This window comes from Anas platyrhynchos, chromosome 9, assembly GCF_047663525.1.
Source record: "Anas platyrhynchos isolate ZD024472 breed Pekin duck chromosome 9, IASCAAS_PekinDuck_T2T, whole genome shotgun sequence".
NCBI lineage: Eukaryota > Metazoa > Chordata > Aves > Anseriformes > Anatidae > Anas > Anas platyrhynchos.
Window position 1 is genome coordinate 12,627,273 of NC_092595.1, and position 19,140 is coordinate 12,646,412.

At 43.9% G+C, this 19,140-nt stretch overlaps 2 protein-coding genes across 7 annotated transcripts in view; both read right to left on the reverse strand.

Moving 5' to 3' along the window:
* Positions 1-5,103: 5,103 nt before the first annotated feature.
* On the reverse strand, positions 5,104-10,326 carry GP5 (glycoprotein V platelet). Its single transcript, XM_005014318.6, has 2 exons — positions 9,690-10,326; positions 5,104-7,508 (listed from the first exon to the last, which is right to left on the reverse strand). The coding sequence occupies exons 1-2, from the start codon at positions 9,715-9,717 to the stop codon at positions 5,557-5,559; spliced, it is 1,980 nt and encodes a 659-aa protein (XP_005014375.4). The 5' UTR covers positions 9,718-10,326; the 3' UTR covers positions 5,104-5,556.
* Positions 10,327-10,469: 143 nt separating this feature from the next.
* ATP13A3 (ATPase 13A3) overlaps positions 10,470-19,140 on the reverse strand; it is a 55,893-nt gene continuing 47,222 nt past the window's right edge. For 5 of the 6 annotated variants that reach the window (XM_038183605.2, XM_072042672.1, XM_038183606.2 and 2 more), the window contains 2 exons: positions 16,416-16,505; positions 10,470-14,908 (listed from right to left, as the gene is read on the reverse strand). In XM_038183605.2, coding sequence (XP_038039533.1) covers positions 14,711-14,908; positions 16,416-16,505 — 288 coding nt within the window. In that variant the 3' untranslated portion in view covers positions 10,470-14,710. The remainder of the gene's footprint in view (positions 14,909-16,415; positions 16,506-19,140) is intronic. The other variant, XM_038183608.2, reaches the window with a different exon arrangement.

The window sequence follows — 19,140 nt, forward strand, 5'->3', positions numbered from 1 at the left end:
AACCCAGCGCTGCTGGAAAACCACCACTCCGAACCCAGGCCGACAGAGGAATGTCGGACTCAGCTCCTTCCAGCAGCACGGCCCCAGCAGCGATGGGGATGGGGATGGATACGGCACCGTGAGAGCTGGGGCATGGAACAGACCAAAGCTGTCAATGCATAGACAGGAAAGGGGCCGGGAGGGCCAGTCCTGGGGCAGCCCTAGAGGGATGATGGCATGGAGAGAATCCAGCCTCACCAGGCAGCCCCAGGCTATGCACAAGGAGAGGAGGGGATGCGGGCAGGGAAGGGGAGCTCACCCTAAGCAGCCCCTTTCTCCCGGTACCCCCAAGCCCCAGCAGAGCAGCATCACCCACGGCTGGGTAGGTTTGTGCCTCACAGCCGGACAGTGGGACAGTCCCGGCTGCATCCGTGCTGGCTCGCTCCCAGCACATTCACACGGCCGGGGCTGCGGGCGCAACAAAACCGGGCGGCTCTGAATCACCAAGGGACTCGAGACAGATTGGAAAAAATCAAGCAATCGCTAAAATTAGCAGCTTGTGGGCTTGGCCAGAAAGGAGCATTACTCATCTGCCAAACAGCTGAGCGTGCTCACCCACACAGCACTGCTGTGCAGCCCGGCAGCCACATCCCCACCCCACGGCCGGCCCCATTGCCATGTCCCCCCCAGCCCTAGGGTCCCCCCATGCAGCAGAGGGATGCAGGGATGTGCTCCTGGGGTTCCCTGCTGAGCAGCCCTGGGACCAGCAGGAACCTGTATTGGGCATCTCTGGACCCCCCTGCCCTCTACAGCACGAGGCTGGGACCCCCCCCCAGGTATTTTGTACTCCTCCAAACCACCCGTGGTGCTCAGAGGAGCCCGCACCTCCTCCCCAAGTGCTCGCAGAGCGGCTGGCTGAGGGCACGGGGCCAGGGCCTGCTCTGTGAAGCAGAGGAGGAGGAGGAGGAGGGCTGAGTGCTGGGCTGTGGGCCAGGGGAAGGGTCCCCGCCGTGCTCCAGCCCAGAGCACGGGAGGACAGGCAGCCCTGGCCGTGCTGCAGCTCACGTAGGCTGGAGCGTGGCCGAGGGGTGAAGTGCACTGGGTCCTCAGAAACTGCGCTGAGCCCTTCCCAAGCGGGAAGGCTCCAGCAGCCCCTTCCCCAGCACACACACAAACCGCTTTTAAGAGCCCAAACGAGAGAGTTCCTCCACAGGACCAGGGATCCAGCCCCAGGACATTTTTGGGTGCCTGGCTGAGGCACGCAGTGCTGCTCATGGTACGGGACATCCCACTGCAGCCGCCTCGAGGGACAGGCACGTACCCTGCCTTCAGGGCGCTCAGGAGCAGGGCTGCAGAGGAGGTACCCAGCAGCATCCCTCCCCCTGGGTGGGCAGCGAGGTGGGCCTCAGGCTCGCTGTTTCCACCCAGGCAGCAGCCTGAGAGCCAGCAAACCCCTTGAGGTGAGCGTTTACAAACATGAGCCCCAGCAGGGCTCGCCCGGCCGGCAGGACCGCAGCAGCGCTGGGGCCGGTTCCTCCCCGCGATAGCGGCACGCAGGGCTTGGCCCCGGCCCAGGGCAGCGCTAGGCTGGAAGGAATGCGGGGCCTGCAGCCAAAGCCGCCCGGAGGAGCGATAATCCGAAGCGGAAAGAGCTTGTCCGATGGCGGCGCGGGCGCCGGGAGCTGGGGGAGGCCAGGCCAGAGCCCCAGGCACTCCTACAGCCCCCCCTGCTCTCCCACCGCCATGGGAAGGCCCCAGCAAGCCCCAGCTCCCGGCCCTGCGGGTCTCAGAGAGAAACAAAGGCACAGCTGACATCTGGCATGGCACAGAGAAGGAGGACAGTAACAATTGCTCCTGGGGGGCCGAGCCTGGTGGCAGGATGTCCCCTGGTGCAGCTGTGAGACCCCCACCCCACAGAGCTGGCACCCAGCTGGGTGAGGGCTCAGGGGCCTGGGAACGCCCAGCAAGGGGCTGCGAACTCAACCAGACAATTTGCCCCCAGGGCTCGTACGCCTCTGTGGTGGAGCTTCAGGCCTCCAGCTCACTTCGGGAGTTTGTAAACACTGGCGCTTACAGCCTCGGTCCCATCTCCTCCCCGGCGATTCTGTAATCCCTAGGCAACACTGCGCTCCCCTCGCCCAGCTGCTGAATCAGCTCCCCCAGGCGAGATGCGCTGGTCCAAGGCCTGGAGGAGGGACACAGCCAATTCTCTAACGTCAGCCAGAGGATCCCAGCGCTCCTGCCTCTCAGCTGGCTTTTGTGCGAATTCTTGAACTCGGGAGCGCTGCTGGGTGTCTGCGCAGCCAATGCCTCTGAGCATGTTTGCCACTACCCAACTTCTCCTTGCCCTCGGGACAGGGAGGAGCGGGATGTGAGCGCAGCCCCCGATCATGCGGCTGTGTGCTGGCACGGGAGAAGATACACCAAGGGAACAACCTGTACCAGGGTGCTTGCCCAAGCAAGCTGCAGCGAGTAGGGCACTTGAGCTCACTCACCTCCTGTGAGCAGCGAGAAGAGCCCTCGAGCAGGCTGAGCTCACGAGGCAGAAGCGAAACGGGAAGGGCAGAGGCACCAGGGGATGCGGGGCGGCACACAGCAGCCAGGAACCAGGCAGGTTACAGGGAGAGGAAAGGCAACAGTGACTGGGCTCTAGGCCCTGGGGCTGCTAGGAGGGGATGCAGCAGGCTCGGCCCCGACGAGCAGAGACCAGCACCTGCAGTGACATCGCGCTGCAGGCATGTTGCATCGCTCTGCTGCTGCGGCGTGGAGAGAGCAGGAGCCTCAGCCACTGGAAAAAAAAGCCTCACAGTGAGTTACAGAAAACCTTGGACCAGCCCCACTTGACGTACTCCAAGCACGCCTGTGAGGATTCAGACCCCAAGGCGATTCCTGAACGAGGAGGCCTGGTTAACGCACAGCTGTAAACCATGGCTCTGCATCCCCTGCCTGTACCGCAGCCAGGGGCGTGGGGCTCACTGCGGTGTGCAGGCATGCCTGGCCCCACCTGTGCTCAGCCTGCGAGAAGATCGGGTCCCAAAAACCTCTTCCAGCTTTTGGTCCCCCCTCTCAGGAGCTGCAGGCTCAGGGAAGCCCTGCCTCGTGATTTTTTCCCTCAAGGAGCCCTCGCTGCTGCCTGCCCTCCTGCCGCACCCGCAGTCACGCTGACCTGGAGGAGAGTCCCTTCGCCAGGCTAGACGGATACGGGACATAAATAAGGATTTCCTCGGATTTTCCAGGCCAGAGGAGATTTCCAGGACGGGCTGAGCTATGCTGGGCAACAAGCAGTGAATCAGAAGCAGGACAAAACATGACATCCCTGTCACAGGGGGGAAAGGAAGGCTTGGTGAAACACCCCAAGGTTGTATTGCTCCAGCCTTTTGTTGTCTGCTGACTTCACTTCCCCTGTCTGGCTCAAGAGTGGGGAAAGCCCGATGACAGCATGCAAAGACAAATCATCCTCCTCTTAGTGCCTGACTGTACACAGCAACATGCCAAAGCCCCCACGTGCCAGAGCAGAGCGATTGCAGCAAGTGAGCCAAAGGAGACTGAGCTGGCCTCATTTTGGGGCTGGGGCAGCCAAGTGAAGACTCAAAAAAGCTGGGAGCTGCTCCTTACCTGCTGCTCTTGTGCACCCTGCCCACGCAGGACAGATTGGACATGCAGAGAGCCTGCTGTATGTCAACACAGCAATTAAACTGTCGCTTTTTCTTACAAACCAGCGTGCATCCAAGTGCCTTATGCTGTGAGCCCATTCCTTCAGCACCGCGCCAAGAAAAGCGGTGACCAGCACAGCTTGTACAATTTCCTCGCTAGCCCAGATTACACTTATCTCCTGCCTGCTGAAAGCAGATGCTTGCGTGGCACCCATATGACAGCCCTGGAGCTGGCAGAACGCTAAGTGGTCATTACAGTTGTCCGAGAGGAACCTAAATTTGTACTAATTACCTCTTTTTAAGTGCTAACATGCAACGAGCCAGAACCGCCACCCAAAGCTTTCATGTTGTTTTTGTGCTTCCCATTTAAATACGTTGCAGTAAAATATTCTGGGGCTTCTGTGCTTCTAACCCGTCTGCTTCACACCAGCTGCACTAAGTCACATTTCTCCTCCTTTAGAGATGTCTTTAACTACTGCCCGGCCTGCTAAATTTTAGACCTCACAAGCAAGACAACTGCTATTTAACACCCCAGGAAAGGCCTCTAGTTCAAAAATCAGCAAGGCTACAAAAGGACTCCTAGATAACAGGGTTTCATACCTGAGAATGCGGGGAGCCACATCCAGGGGCTCTTTAATCCAGTCCTAGGTTCTGAGCACAAGGGCAGAGCTTTTAACATCAAGCTAAGTAACGTAATTAAGATAAAAACCTATAGTTAAACCTAAGAGCCACCAAAGAAGCACACGCCACCCGACAGCTACCAGTCTACTTACAACCTAGAATATTCATATCATTCGAGATATTCATCAGGAATTCAGTAGAAGACCAAAACCCACACTGTTGTCTAGTGGCTGCCTTTGTACATCAAACACTTGAAAGGGCTGGAAGTCAGAGCACTAGGCTGCGTCCCAGGAAGGTGTAAGGAGCCCTGGGACTGAGCACACCTTTCTCACGCCTGCACGCCGGGTGCCTCTGACGAAGCACAGCTCGCTTCTGACTCTCTGCAGAGAGACAAAGCCACAGCTACTGCCTGCTGAAGTCAGACAGGCGTTTTCAAGCCTCTGGTCAGAATTTAAGGATGAAGGCATTTACTTAAAATTCAGATTTGTAGTAATGGTACAAAGTTTCAAAACCAATCAACAACAGAATTCACCAAGGTTATACTTCTAGACCAACATCTTTCTTAGCTTCCTCTGACTAAGAAAGAGGAAAACACTATCAGCTGTGAATGGTAACGCACATCACCTTCTGCCTCCTACATGCTGGAAAGGGGCTGAGAATAGAAAGCAAAAACAAGGACATACCATGCTCCCCCCTCGCCTCCATTCCCTCCCCCTGCCCTTTTTGAAAGCTATTTTCCAGCACGTAGTCCCCAAAATACCATTTGTTTTCTCAGGAAAGGGAAACCACTACAGGCAGTAAGAGGCGAAACAGCATTTGGAGTCCTACAGGCAACCTTTAAACAAGTTACAGCAGTGCTCCCACGGAAGCCTCCCTACGCTGATCCCATTTTTTTCTTCCAAATGGAAACTTGTTCCCGCAAGCCAGCCACTCAGAAACGCCTCTCCCATCGGAGCAGCATGAGCAGAGCAACAAGCAGGGGTGCGTGACAGGGGCAGGGCTGCAGGAAGCCAGCACCACATTGACCAAAGGCCTGAGCTCCACACAGAGGTGACCACAGCTTTTCTGCCAGCTCTCCCTCTGAGTTTGTACACCAAGTGCTGTGGCAACATTCAGGGATCACAATCTGTTTTGGCAAACACCGTAAGGTATATAAAAGCACGTTTTAATTATGTTTTACAGACACAGCATTTATGGTTCTTGCTGTAAAGATTTGTAATCCATATCTGAACCAAACGTGAACCGCCTGAACACTCAAATTGAACAGAGCAATGCTCCTAACCCTCTCTATGGCTGGTACCCTCTATCTTTTTAGAAAACGTATCAGAACTACAGGCTGAGCAGGAACCTTTCTGGAGTGGAAGAGTTGCCTGATTTTGCCCACCACACAAAGAATGAGCACAATGATGACAGTCTGGAGTGCTAAAACCAAACTGTGAAGGCAGAAGAATAGCCGACAATAGACAACCCTGCTGTTAACAAGTGGCTCAACACTCTTGTGGGCTGGCAACTCATCCCACCAGGCAAGAGTGGTTAAATCTGTTCCTCTGACACTGTTGGTTTCTACTACGGTGCTGGGAGAAGTTCGGGCTGGAACATCTGAGGCATGAAAGCCTAACTGTTCAACACCTTGAGCCTGCGAATAGGTAAAACCTGGAGTTGCAAGAGGAATTGATGTGGGTGTGCTGGTATCCATGTTGGACACTGCTGTTAGGTTTGTCTTCCAGGATGATTTCAAGTGCTCTGTCACAAGAGAAGTCACGGTCTGGGAGTAAGTTGACCTGAATGTCTGGTATGCAGTGGCTGTGGCTGGCGGGCACTGCAGGTGCTGATCTGTTAGAGCCACCAGAGAGATGTTCCTTAGGGAGAGCGGGCTGTCACACACTAGAGATTGCACTTCTTTCACTATCTCCTTGCTCTTCTGGAGCCACTCTCGGAAGCCACGAATCTGGCAGTCACATCTCCAAGGGTTGCCATCAAGGAATACTTCTTGCAGCTCAGGTAAGGTGAGAAAGAAATCTCCAGGAAGAGACCGCAGCTTGGTGCTATTGAGGTAAACTTTCTGAAGGTGCTTGAGATTATGAAAGAGGTTTCTCGGAAGAAACTCAAGCCTGGAATCAAAAAGGGAAATGTTCTGCAGTTTCTGGAGGCCCAGGAAGATACCCTCTGGCAGACTGGAAATATTATTTGTATGCAGAGAAAGGCCCCGCAGTTCTTTCAGACCACTGAATGCATTCCTAGGGAGAACACAGAGCTCTGGATTAAAACTCAGCACGAGAAGCTCTAAGTTTGTCAAGTTACTGAACACGAAATCTGGTATCGTTGAGAGCTGTGTGTGATACAGCCACAGGCTACCAAGATTCCTCATCTCTCCAAACAATACTTCTGGAAGAGACTTCAGTGGGTTCCTGTACAAGGTCAATTTAGACAGGTTATGCAAGTGCAGAAAGAGCCCGGGAGGCAAAACCTCGAGGTTGTTTCTGGAGAGTGTTAGTCTCCTAAGCTTCTGAAGCCGATGAAATGCATCAGGGGCGATGGACTGGATGTTATTGGAATGCAGGAAGAGCTCCAGCAGTTCCCTCAGGCTGTCAAACAAACCAGACTCTATTGAAGAGAGCCTGTTAAAATACAGTATCAGCTTCTCAAGCCTGGTTAATGCACTAAATATATTTCTAGGCAGTACTGCCAAAAAGTTTCTTGACAAGTTCAGTACTTTGAGTTTGGCAAGGTTCTTCAGCACGCCACTAGGAAGTGCTGTTAGTTGGTTTTTGTTCAGGAAAAGCTCCTCCAAACTGGCTAGTCTGTCAAACAGATTCTCTTTGATGGATTTCAGCCTGTTATTTTTAATGATCAATTGCCGAAGGTGTACCGTGTCATCAAACACTTCCGGAGGAAGTTCAACCAGCTTGTTATCTACGAGTCTGAGGGCTTTCAGCCCTCTCAAGCCTTTAAAAGCCACTGGTGAAATGAGAGTGATGTTGTTTGAAGATAAGATGAGATGCTGCAGCGCTACCATCCTAGAAAAAACATCCTGCAAGTGTGTTACATTAGTGTTTGTTATGTGAATTTCTGTCACGTTGCAAGGCAGATTTAATGATTCCAGGTCTTTTATGTGAGGGCCAGAGCAATGAATTGCGTTTTTGAAAGAGCAGTCACATTTCTCAGGACAAACAGATGCATCCAGCTGGAAGAAAAGCTTGATCATCACTGACAAATGAAACATCAACATCCTTGCTGAAGCACCAGAAACATTAGCTGTTACAAGAGATAAGAGAGCGTCAGGATTTGATCACAGGTAGTTAATAACTTAGCAGACAAAACTGTGTGAAGATACCATGAAATGTGGAAATACATACGAAATTTCTCTTGGCTTGAGAACAAACTTCAGAAATCTATTGCTGCTGACTGCAAATATTTCTAAGGCGCTCAGCTTACATGGACAGTAGAGACAAAGCCCTATTGTAAATCAAGTACTCTCCATTAATATTTGTACTAGTCAAGTATAATTAAAGTGTATGAAAATCAAAATGGAACCGCTTAAGTAATCCAAAGGCGTGTATTTATTTGAACAGAAAAGCACTACGCTTTTATACACAGAAAATCTTAAAAGATCAGAAGGTCCCACACCAACAATATTTTCCTTGTAGGTTATCTAAAATTTAAAAATAAAGTTTAGCCTGCAAAAATAGATAATGGAGGTAAAAAGGGCATCCTGCAGCTCCTGTGATATTTTAAGTAATGCCACACAATTCTGCTAGACCATTTCTCAGCATTTGTACAAGATCACTTCTTGGAAAAGCTCAAGAACACACAAGAAGCAGCAGACTATTTTTGATGTAGCCTGAAAAAACACCCAAGAGCTCATCCACTAAAGGACAGCAGTAAGCCTCTAACAATGAACGAGTCTCATCTCTACAACCTAACACAACACTAAATTATCAGAAGTATTAGAAATAATGAAACGAAGTGAGAGGAACAAATTGTTATGATGCTAGCTAGGAAGCTGCACCAGTAAAGGTGCATCTGCATGAAACATACCCCGCAGTCTGAAATCTGCACATATTCCCAAACAAACAAGGAACAGGAAAGCAATCATTTAAACATTGTAGCTGTAATGATAATATTTCAAAGACCAAGTCAAACAGAAATCCTTCACAGTTTAGAATTACTTTAGAACTGCCCCCACTTAGTGGAATCAGCAAGTACAAATGCATCAGAAACCTGAAAGTCAAGGAAATGGCTGATCTGCGGGAGAAGCAGCAACTGGGACTGCTGTAGATATAACTGGAATTACTGAAACTGTGCCAGTCTTCAGCACTGGGAACACCGGGAGAGAGGAGGCCTCCATCCCAGCATACCCTTTTCTAGGGTCATGGATGAACCTGAGAGACATGTACAAAGCTGATCGCTTAAAGAAAAATAAAGTCAGGTGGGATAGCTGAGCTCCTGTGTCTGAACTGCTGACAAGAGCATACAGCCATGGATCAAAAACAGCTGCTGCCTCAATAATAATACTTCCTGTTGCTTTTTTTTTTTTTTTTTGTTAGATTCAGGGAACTGAAGACTGGTAAAATCAGCATCCCTTCCCAGGGAAGGAGAGGACATGGCACCAAGTGATATCAACAGCTGGCAGCACGGTGCTGCAAAGCTAGCTCTCACTGGGCTTTCTAGACCTCTTCAAATGATGCAGTAAGTCAGGAAAATAAAAAAAAAAAAAAAAAAAAAAAAAAAACCTGAAGATTTCACACTTCCAAAGTATTTTTCCACATCAAACAATCTTCAAGACATTCTTGGAATCTCACCTCACTAAGTAATTGCCACCACGTGTAATAATTTAGAAATGTAACATGATGTCTAATTTCCTTTTTCATGTTCAAATGAATGTGAAAGCTTGTAAGAATGGTTTTGAACCTTTGCACCTTAGAAAGTTATCTGCTTTTCAGAGGAACTTCTCAGAAGCATAGCAGGCAGTTGGGCTTCACCATGATTCTGCACTTTAAATGGGAAGTAAAACAGCAAAACGCATCCTCTAGATAACAGCACTTCACTCATATTTGTGTAACTACCATGAACAGCCAAAGAACATTACAAGCTTCAGAGCAGATTTTGCCTATGCTCAGCTGTGGGAGCAGCTAGTTCCCTTAGGTTGTGTTGTACGCAACTCCTAAATTAGAGTTTGAGACCACTACAAAACAGGAGAAAATCTGAAATCTCAACAAATGCAACAGCACAAGATGCTTGTAGCTTCTTCGGCAGTGAGAGTAGAGTACCTACCTCAACTAGCACAACGCAGATCTGGTTAAGAGTCAGAAATCTGTATTTCAGCATGAACTATGGCTGGTAAGAAATTCCAAATGTGTAGCAGTGTGCTACGCAGACAGATGTCATAGGAGTGGACACATTAATTTTAAACTATAAAGTGCAATTGATATGTACCTTCACAAGGCTGCTCTTTCCCCTTCATGCAGGATTGGAATCAAAACAATTTGAGGAAGGAATGAAGTTTTTTACTGAATGCTCTGGCCAGGTAGTCCAGGGTTGACCCGCTTGATTTCTGTTTTTCCCTCAATTCTTCTGCAGTCACAGACCAACAAAACCTAAAGTCTGAAGGACTCTGAAGAGAGAAAAGTTTTAAGTTACCAAAATCTTAGCTTTAAATTGGAAGATTCAGGTTTTGTAATTAAGTGATTTGTTAACCAGGCATTTCAAACACCTTGTCTTCAAGTTGAAAATAATGTTGAAAATAATGAGTGCTTAAACAAAGGTAAGCTGCAAAATGGAAAAGATGTCTTTATTTCTGTGCATTTTTGTGAAGATGACTGTGACAACAGTGACTGCTCACACCCAGGATCATTCACTTAAGTGTCTTTGCAAGATAATGCTTCCCAGGTATCAAAGAACAGAAAGACTATCCGGATGGCAGAAGGTAGGAACAAGTCTCTAACGTGTAAAAGGTCTGGCTTTAAAATTTCTTTTGTAAGGCAGCAGGTGAAGTTAAGGCTGCTATTACTGTATGGCAGAAGAGCAGTGCTCCCACATGCACCACTAACACATGGCATACATACATCGCCACCCCCATCTTCAAAAATAGAGGCACTGAGCAACACAATGACATCAGCGGGAGTAAGCTGATGTTCTTCAGCAAGCTCTGGAGTAGATCTTATTGTGTAAGAGTAATTAAAAACAATTTCATGAAACTAATGAAAAGAGTTAAAATATCTTTTCATTTTAATTTTATTTTCAAAGAGCTTCAGTCACAAAAATGATTTACAATGGTATTTACAATTCTATTGTACAGTTCTTTATGTATGCTTCTTGACAACAGGGTACCATTCTAGAGCAGCAATACATAGTTTAAATACAAAGATGTTGTATCAGTTCAGATTTAAAAATAAAAACAAAGCTGAGCTTCTAGAGAGCACTGTAACAGTGAATCTTTTTATCTGTGTTCGGCTTCAGAAATTCACGACAAACTGAGTAGTTTCTCGTTCACATAATTATCAAAGATGATGCAGTCTGTTGAAAATAGCTTTAAAAACCTGAAGCTTTACTGTATAAAATCAACATATTCAAGACTCTTAAAAATTGTCAAAAACCCACAGCTTTCCCTTAGACATACAAAAACCTAAGTTTACAATTCAGAATTTCACGGGAGAAATCCTACAGAACTTTAGCTCTCGCAATTTGTGATGACCAACATAAGCATTAAAAATTTGCAGCATAAAAAAGGACTCCACATCTGCTAAGTATTATACTGTATACACAGATACAGTACAGGATTTCTTTTTTTTTTTTTTACCCAATTTGGGATGACTGTTCAGCACAACCTTCATGAAGACAGAAAAAATAAATAGAATTAAAAATCCAACAACTTCTAAAAAGTGCAACAGTAAAACTTCCAAATTTAAAGTTACGATGAATATGGCCAGTCAGTTCTGTGGGTGTTTTAGCCATTTCTATTCAAGCATTATTTGCAGCATTTTCTTTTTACAGTAGATTTAGTTCTATATTACATGAAACTAGTTACTGCTAGTTAAATCTGAAGGGAACAGAAAAAAAAAATTAAAAATAACCCTGAGGGATATACAATTTAATGATCTTGCAATTTACTTCTAAAAAGTAACATTTATTATTTAGCAATTGCTTTGCTGGGTAGACCAGTCCTTTAGGTATGTGCATAAATAATATTTACTTTTTTAAAAAAATATTTACAAATCCTAATACACCAAAGTAAAATACGTACAGATTGAAGTCTGCATACACAAATAATTTAATAAATCAAACTCCTCAACATAAGGCCAAAATATACAGCAGGAAGAAAAATGTCTACCAAGTATCTAGTGGAGCTCACTAAATTGGTCTGTTCACCTGAATTCAGACATCCAAGATGAACACGTGAAGAGATTTTTCACTACAATATGAATTTCATCTTACTTCAAAGCAGAAACTGAATATGCTACTTCAGATCTAGTTTGTTGCATTTCTGAAAACCAGAAAAACTAAATTGCTCAAAATGAGAAAAATTATAGGTGGCCAAACTCAGCTCTTGGGCAGGAAGGCATCAATCCCAGAAATTGCAGAAGATGCAAAAGCTCATTTTGTGGCTGAACTTACAACAAGAAGAAAAACCCTTGGAAAAGCTGATTTATTATGCTTGACTAAACGTCAGAAGCAAATAGGTAACAGCTCAAGCACGCAACCTCAAGAACTTTTTACGAATTCTGAATGCAAACCTTGAGGAAGCTAACTCCCATTTGCAAAATTTTCAAGTTTAATAAGTTCATGACCTATTAACCACTCAAACAAGTGGAGACACTTGGCAATTTTGGTTTTAAAATGAGTGCCCTAACATGTTCTCTGAAGACAAGCCCACCTTAAGTATTAATAAGCTGTTCCCTCTTCACCCTGTAGATAAGTCTAATGAATTAGAATGATTGAAAGATTAGTTGCAAAAACCAAATGAGCTGAGGGAAATTAGCAGTTCAAAGAAGACATTAAGCAAAAGCATATTAGAGGGAAAGTTTTTTTTTCTTTCACTTTCTGTTGGAACAACCAAGCTATAATGATCAATGAATTGAAATGGAAAAAAAAAAAACACCTTATGCATTTAAGGATAAGTCACAGCTCCCAGGTCCAAGATGCATAGCTTCACAAGAGTTTTCAATTAAAGTATTATTTTTCTTTAAATTTGAATACTACTTACGCAGCCAAGAATTCTTCATCAATTATTCCATGCTACAAATATTTCATAAAATCAACACTGACAAAAATCAGCCAGCTGACTCAAGTTCATGATTAACAAATTTATCCAAGTCCATGATCTCAGACCCCTTAAAAGCTACCAATGCTGTCCGAAGTTAATAACCCTGAGAAGCCAGGCTAACAAGGCTTGTACATCGCTCTGCTGAATGAATGCTAAAAAAAGCACTTCCCCTTTCTTCCTATTCCACCCCCGAGAAAACAAACAACAACAAAAAATCAGGAAGAGTCAACAGCTGGACTGGAGGATAGCACATAAGCACACTATTTATGAGCAGCAAGTGCTAATAACTTAAACCCCCAAGTTCCAGAAAAGAAGTCTTCCAAACCATGTAGCACCACTTTAAATTCCCCACTGGCACAGCATGTTCAACACTGCAGAAACCATAACATGAGTAGTGGGAGATGCTGCCTATTCTGTCTTACAGAAAAACACATGGAAATTAGGCTTGACCTGTAAAATTCCACTTATGAGAACAATTCTGGAAAGGAATTATTTCCACAGGAATTTTAAAAAAATACATAAATACATAATCCAAATACACACAATTCAAATTAATCCCAGCCAGTCAGGGAGCTCAGGGCCCTCCTTCCACTCTTTACACGAGTGCTCTCAAGGACCCAATTTCTTTCCTTAAAGTGTCTCTAAAGTATCATGACTCATCTGGATCCGAGATCCCTTCCCAAATGTTACTGAAGACTGAACCAGTCAGTTTTATCTGGTCAGAACAGACTGATCAGAAGTCAGTATTTTTTATCATCTTCCCAAAGACACCAAAGAAGATTTTTCTGAAAGTTTAGTAAGTTGAAGATGGTTTGGAGATACGTAATTTGTGGTTTTGGGAAAAAAAAAAAAAAAAGGAAATGGAAAAAGACTTAAGAACTTTGCATGTAAAGACAATGCCTTGTTCTACATCGCTGCAGACCTATTTTTCTAGTGGTCTTGTGTTTTAACACCACCTAATGGCAAAATAATGTATCGCTATCCAAAGTGCTTAAGCAGCATTCTTAGTGATACAATTTTGTGTCTGTGTGTTTTTGTTTTTCTTTTTCTTTTTTTTTTTGAAAATAATGTCCACATAAGCCTTATAGCTCTGCAGCAAGACAGACTTTAGCTCATCTCTTGTTTCTTAGTTTTGTTTTGTACAGCTACATATAGTACTTAAGACACTAGCAGACTCTTTGAAATGCAGATGTTCTCAACATGCACAAATCCCAAGCACGGGCATGTGGAAATATTCCTCCCACCCACCTCCCACCCCACCCGCAGCAGTAACTCTGGCCTTACTCCTTTAAGGAATATAGGAAAACTACCTTAAGATTTACAAATAAAACATGGTCCACAAAGTGATAAACCAGCCCTTCTGCTGGCAAAAGCAAGGTCTGTGGAGAAATGCATAGCTAAATGTAATAAAACGTGATACAGAATGAAGTGTTAGATTCTCCAGCCTTCCTTCTCCAACAATTTTAAGAGTGTAGCCAAATGCCTCCTCCTCTGAAGTTCACTGAAGCCCTTCCTCAGGTTTAGCTAGAAAAGCAGCTAAGAACCCACTTGAAAGCAATGTGCTTTCTTCTTAAGGATGGGGCGTATTGCTTCTACAGCATTTCCAGTTCCTGCTGTGGCAGACTGAAGTACTAAAATCCAAACATTATACCTGGAAACACTCCTTACTAGTACGGACAAATTTAGAGGTACACACACCAAAACTTTCGAACCGTTCTGAGGCACAAAGTCTTTCAGCAGTGAATATTAAAGAGAAAACAAACCAAAACAAAATGTATGACAAAGTTTTGGTTATTATGTGCCTCTAGTACTATCATGAAACCATTACATTATAGACCTTATATTAACATGTGCCCCGGTAAGCAAGTTAGAACCATGGTTAAGATACTCCAGGCAAATAAAGTGAACCTTTTAACTGCCCCGCAGTTTAAATCTTCAGATGCATCTTGTTTAAGAATAATGAAATTTGAAAGGTGGAAGGAAACACAATCTTTTTTTTTTCTGCCTATAGTAACCTACATTTTTAAAATGTATATTCGTAAGATGTCTGGCTCTGAACTTTGTATTCAGAGAGATGTAACAGTTGGAAAAATCTGCATTAGAACTTGACATTTAGTATACAGCGTTTTCAAATAAAGCTTTAAAATTACATTCTTCTCAATACTACAAAGATACATGCCACCAAGATCCACTGTTACGTTAAAGTGATGATTTGATATGAACCATTTTCTTGGGATGGTACTTTAGCTTCCGTTGTTGTTCTGGGTTTTGGTGGCCATTCTGGATCAACCATCAGTTCCTGAGCTAGATGCATATACTTGGCTTTTGGCGCCTTCTTTCTGCAACCAAACAGGGAAGAAAGGAAACACACTCCACAGCGATCCACTGCCTCCTGCAGAAGTGAACATATTTTAAAGTTAGATTATCATAGAAAAAAACAATTCAACAGTAACCAACTAGAAAAAAATCTAGTATTTTAGCTTCTAAGTTACTGTGCCATTGTCACATGGGATGTAGAAAATATAGTAAAGAAGCTCTTCTGTTGGGTCATCTCTTCTATAATACAGTACTAATGACATTTTAAAAACATTAAGAAAATACAAGTATTCTGTATTATAGCAACATCTAATGTCACCAACAGCTTTCATGCATATTTTAAAATAGTTTTAATAAATACAAGTAAAATAACCACCATTAAGTGATGGTACTATTGAAGAGTATCAGCCTAGTCTAGAAAATTTAGTCAAATGCTCAATTTCAAAACTCTTCTTAGTTGAAGGCGTCCAGCCAGCCACAAGAGGCAGAACGTACCTTGCTGATACAGTAAGACCTGACAGTGTATTCAGTAATAGGGAAGTCCCATAGGCAGGTAAAATCCTTATTAAAAGGGACAAATTACAGAACTTCAGTATTCTCTTGGTCCTTAATACACGTAATTTAACTAGCTGGAGAAAAACACTAGTCCTTATTCTCAGGAGTGGACTCCTCTCACATCCCAGACAGCGCCTGCAGTCTGTACAGCTGACATTTTAATGGAGAGACGTTCTCTAAGGTCTTCTTCATGCTCTGAATATGGATCAATAAATCGGTGAACTAAACCAAACTAGACTCTTAAGCGTAACTTTCATTCTTCAGTGAGCACACAACTTGTTCTTCAACAGCCTCAAAAAGGCAAACACACTCCTGAAGTGAATTCATTTAATAAAATTTAGTGCTACAGAATAAACCAATGTAATGTTTAGCAAGAACACATACAACCAGCTAAGAGCAGTAAGTCAGAGGCTTAAAAAAGAAAAAGCTAGTTTACACATGATTCACATAGATTTCCTTCACGGATTAATGACAGAGGGGCAGACTCATCTAAAATTCATGGTTACCTGAAAAGCAGAAGCTAAGACCTGGATCCTCCTAAACTATCTAAACTATCTGGGGTAGTAATAAAGTACTCTAACCTACCCACCTTTTTTGTTTCATTTTTACCTACCGTAAATTACTGCTCTCACAGTGTTCTAAGATACTAAATCAAATTAATTGAATAAAGAACTGAGTTAGACCCAGAGTCAGCAGTTCTGCTTCCATGCAAATCAAGATATTTCCAGCCCTATCATGCTGATCTGTGACAATGCAAACAAAACTTGCTAACATGCAAACTGATAATAAAGTGAGGACAGTCTTAAAGGCAATCCTCTGGGTTTGCTTCTCAATTCTCGGAAAACAGAGCTAAAGTCTGTCAAAAAGAGAAATACAAAACCAGAAGCCTTCCCTTTTAATATCCAAGTTAGAGAAATCTAAACAACCTTCAGCTTCAGATAAAACAACAGACACATAGATTTTAAAAAGATAAAACTGAATTAATGTGCATGCACTCAAATGATGACAGCAAAATACTAGTCTCCAACCTGAGGCGGCTGGGGTATGGTGAGGCGATATTCTCCTTGTTTGTCTCGATTGAACACAACCTTCCAAAGGATCATATCAAGGAGGACAGTCTGTGAGATATTGCAGTGAGTAGGAAGAATTAAAAAAATTTATGATCATTGGTTGTTAGTGTGCACAATACAAATAAAACCTGAAATAGCGTGTTAAGGATAGACTAATTCAGTGCCAGGCAAAACAGAGCTTACGTTATTTGTCAGTACTTAAGTGATAAACATTTTCAAGTGCTGACATGAGATATAAGAATATGAACACATACTTTAAAAACAATAGCAGTAATGACCAAAACTACATCCACCAATACAAGTAAAATTCATTAATTCACGTTGATAATGTGCTTCAGTGCTCTAAAAAAAACATGAAGCACCACAGACTTCAGTCCTTAAAGCCATTTCCCCTCAAACCATCTTGAACATCACAGCATACTTCATCCTATAGCTGCACTTTGTCTGTCTTAAACCCTTGGCTTTCACAGAAAAGCTTTCCATGTGGCAAAGCTGAGCCATCAGTAGGAATTCTGGTGGCTCTAGCGGTTTCACCAGTAGGAGCTGTTCTGGATTTTGGAAAAGAGGGTGGAAGTCAAACAGCACGCTCTGTACGTCCGGTTATTTTCATATGACTGTGTGGGTGCACTTCAGAGCCTTGAACAAATGTAGCCATACAGGTATGAACCTGCGTCTTCCAAGGCCTTGAGTCTATGACTCTCTGATCTTCAAACAGAATCTGTGTTTGACATCTGACTAACTTCTGCCGTTGAAGAAGTGAGCTGATGGACTAGACTTTTATAATGGGCTTTAATGCCTGGTAGAAACAATGTGCATACACTGCAAATCTAGTCTGGCATCCACATGGGAGGAGCAAAAGCTTCACACAGCATTTCAGTAAATAGGTTTGGAACAACCACATTTGGAAATAACTCCTGCTGTAGAAACAACTAAAAAAACTACACACAAGCAGGGACAAAAGCATCAAACTGGGAAGCCTGACAAAAAAAAGGTAAATAGAATCGTTCCCCATATCTCATCATTATGAGGCACTTGAGGGGCAGTTACCAAGGAATTAGTCTGAGCAGAACCAAGTATAGGTGATACACCTACAGAGTCCATTGTTAAAAGAAATAACAAGATGCCAAGAGCAGCTTTTCCTTAATACTTAGAATGTAGACTGTTCCACTCAATAGCTCTGTAGTGAAAAGTCTAAGAAGAAAATGCAGGCAGGGACACAAGGCCAGGAGGACAGTGAGCTATGCTGGACGCAAAGGAATGAAAGAGACTGCATTTTCTACATGACACACTGGAGCTAATGACTTGGCACCACATGAAAAAGCTTCAGGAAGCCCAGAGTAGTACACTTAGATGTGGACAAATACAGTTCAAAAGGTGGGACATAAGAAGGCTGAAATTATAAAAGGCGAAGTGTGCACTGTAAAACTAGGTGCGGGATTTGAAGATCACTAGACAGGACTTGAATACTAAGCGAGTTTTCCAACGACACTAAATTGAGAGGAGCTGCTGAGTCCCCTCTCTTTGACTAAACAAAGAACTAAGCAGTGAAAGTGGAAGAAACAGGCTTAAGTCAAATGCAGCATGTCCAAAACAATTAAAATCACAGAAACCAAATTATACGACTATACTCCAGTACTAAAGTATGGGCAACAAGATAAATAGGAAATTCCACATAAAAGAAATGTGACAAATTATCCCACCAGTTTTGCTAATGAAAGCAACTAAAACGTTGTAAGATACCAGTTAAAACTTGCAGAGGAAGAAGAGAGTCTGGAGTTTGAAATACTTTGTGAAAGCAATGCTTTACAGGAAATATATTGCTTAGATCATGCATACTAGGAACTCCAAAGTTTACAGATGGATGCGGCTACCAACAAGGCCCAGGAGCAGAACCTTATGAACATTTAAGCCAGAGGAGAAGCACAAGAGACAAGTGCTAATATGTGGAGGAACACACTGTGTTAGATCAAACTTTCTACTAAAAAGGGAAGGGGAACAGGGAAGGGAAAAAAAGTCAGTCTAGGAGGTTTAAAATTTATCAAAAAAAACAAAAAGCCATGACTCTGCAGCTTCAGAATAACTCTCTATATAATTTGCAGAGAGCAATATACACAAAATTCATCAAACAAAAAGGGAGGTAAAGAAGAAAACTAAGAGTTTAGTAGCACCAAAAAAACAGAGGCATGAAAGGGCACGTAAGGGAAGGCTCCATCACAGACAGGGTTAAAGTAACTACAGAACAATCTTAGAAAGGCACAGGATGATTAAAGAAAGATAAATTTGTAAACAGCAAGGCAAAGGCCGAATAATTTAGTATCTACTGTCACATCTTTTGGAAGAGACAGGTTATCACTTACATGAAAGTGATGAAATACATGTTCCTATCAGGAAGAATGTAATAGCATACATTGCGCATTATACTTGGAACACATTTTGATCTCAAAGCCTTGATCACTTTTATTAAAGTATCCTCAAAACTTTGGTTGATGTTACTTTTAATGTTGTGAACAGAAGGGAAAACTCGGTCAACTGGAAAAAATATTAATGCTGTAGTAATCTTCAAAGGCCAAAGTAGTATGATCCAAGCAACCATTATGCTGGTTACCTTGATAGCAATCTCTCACATAGTAATAGAAACAGTGACGAGAAGGTGCAGATAATATTATACAGTAAAAATGTACAC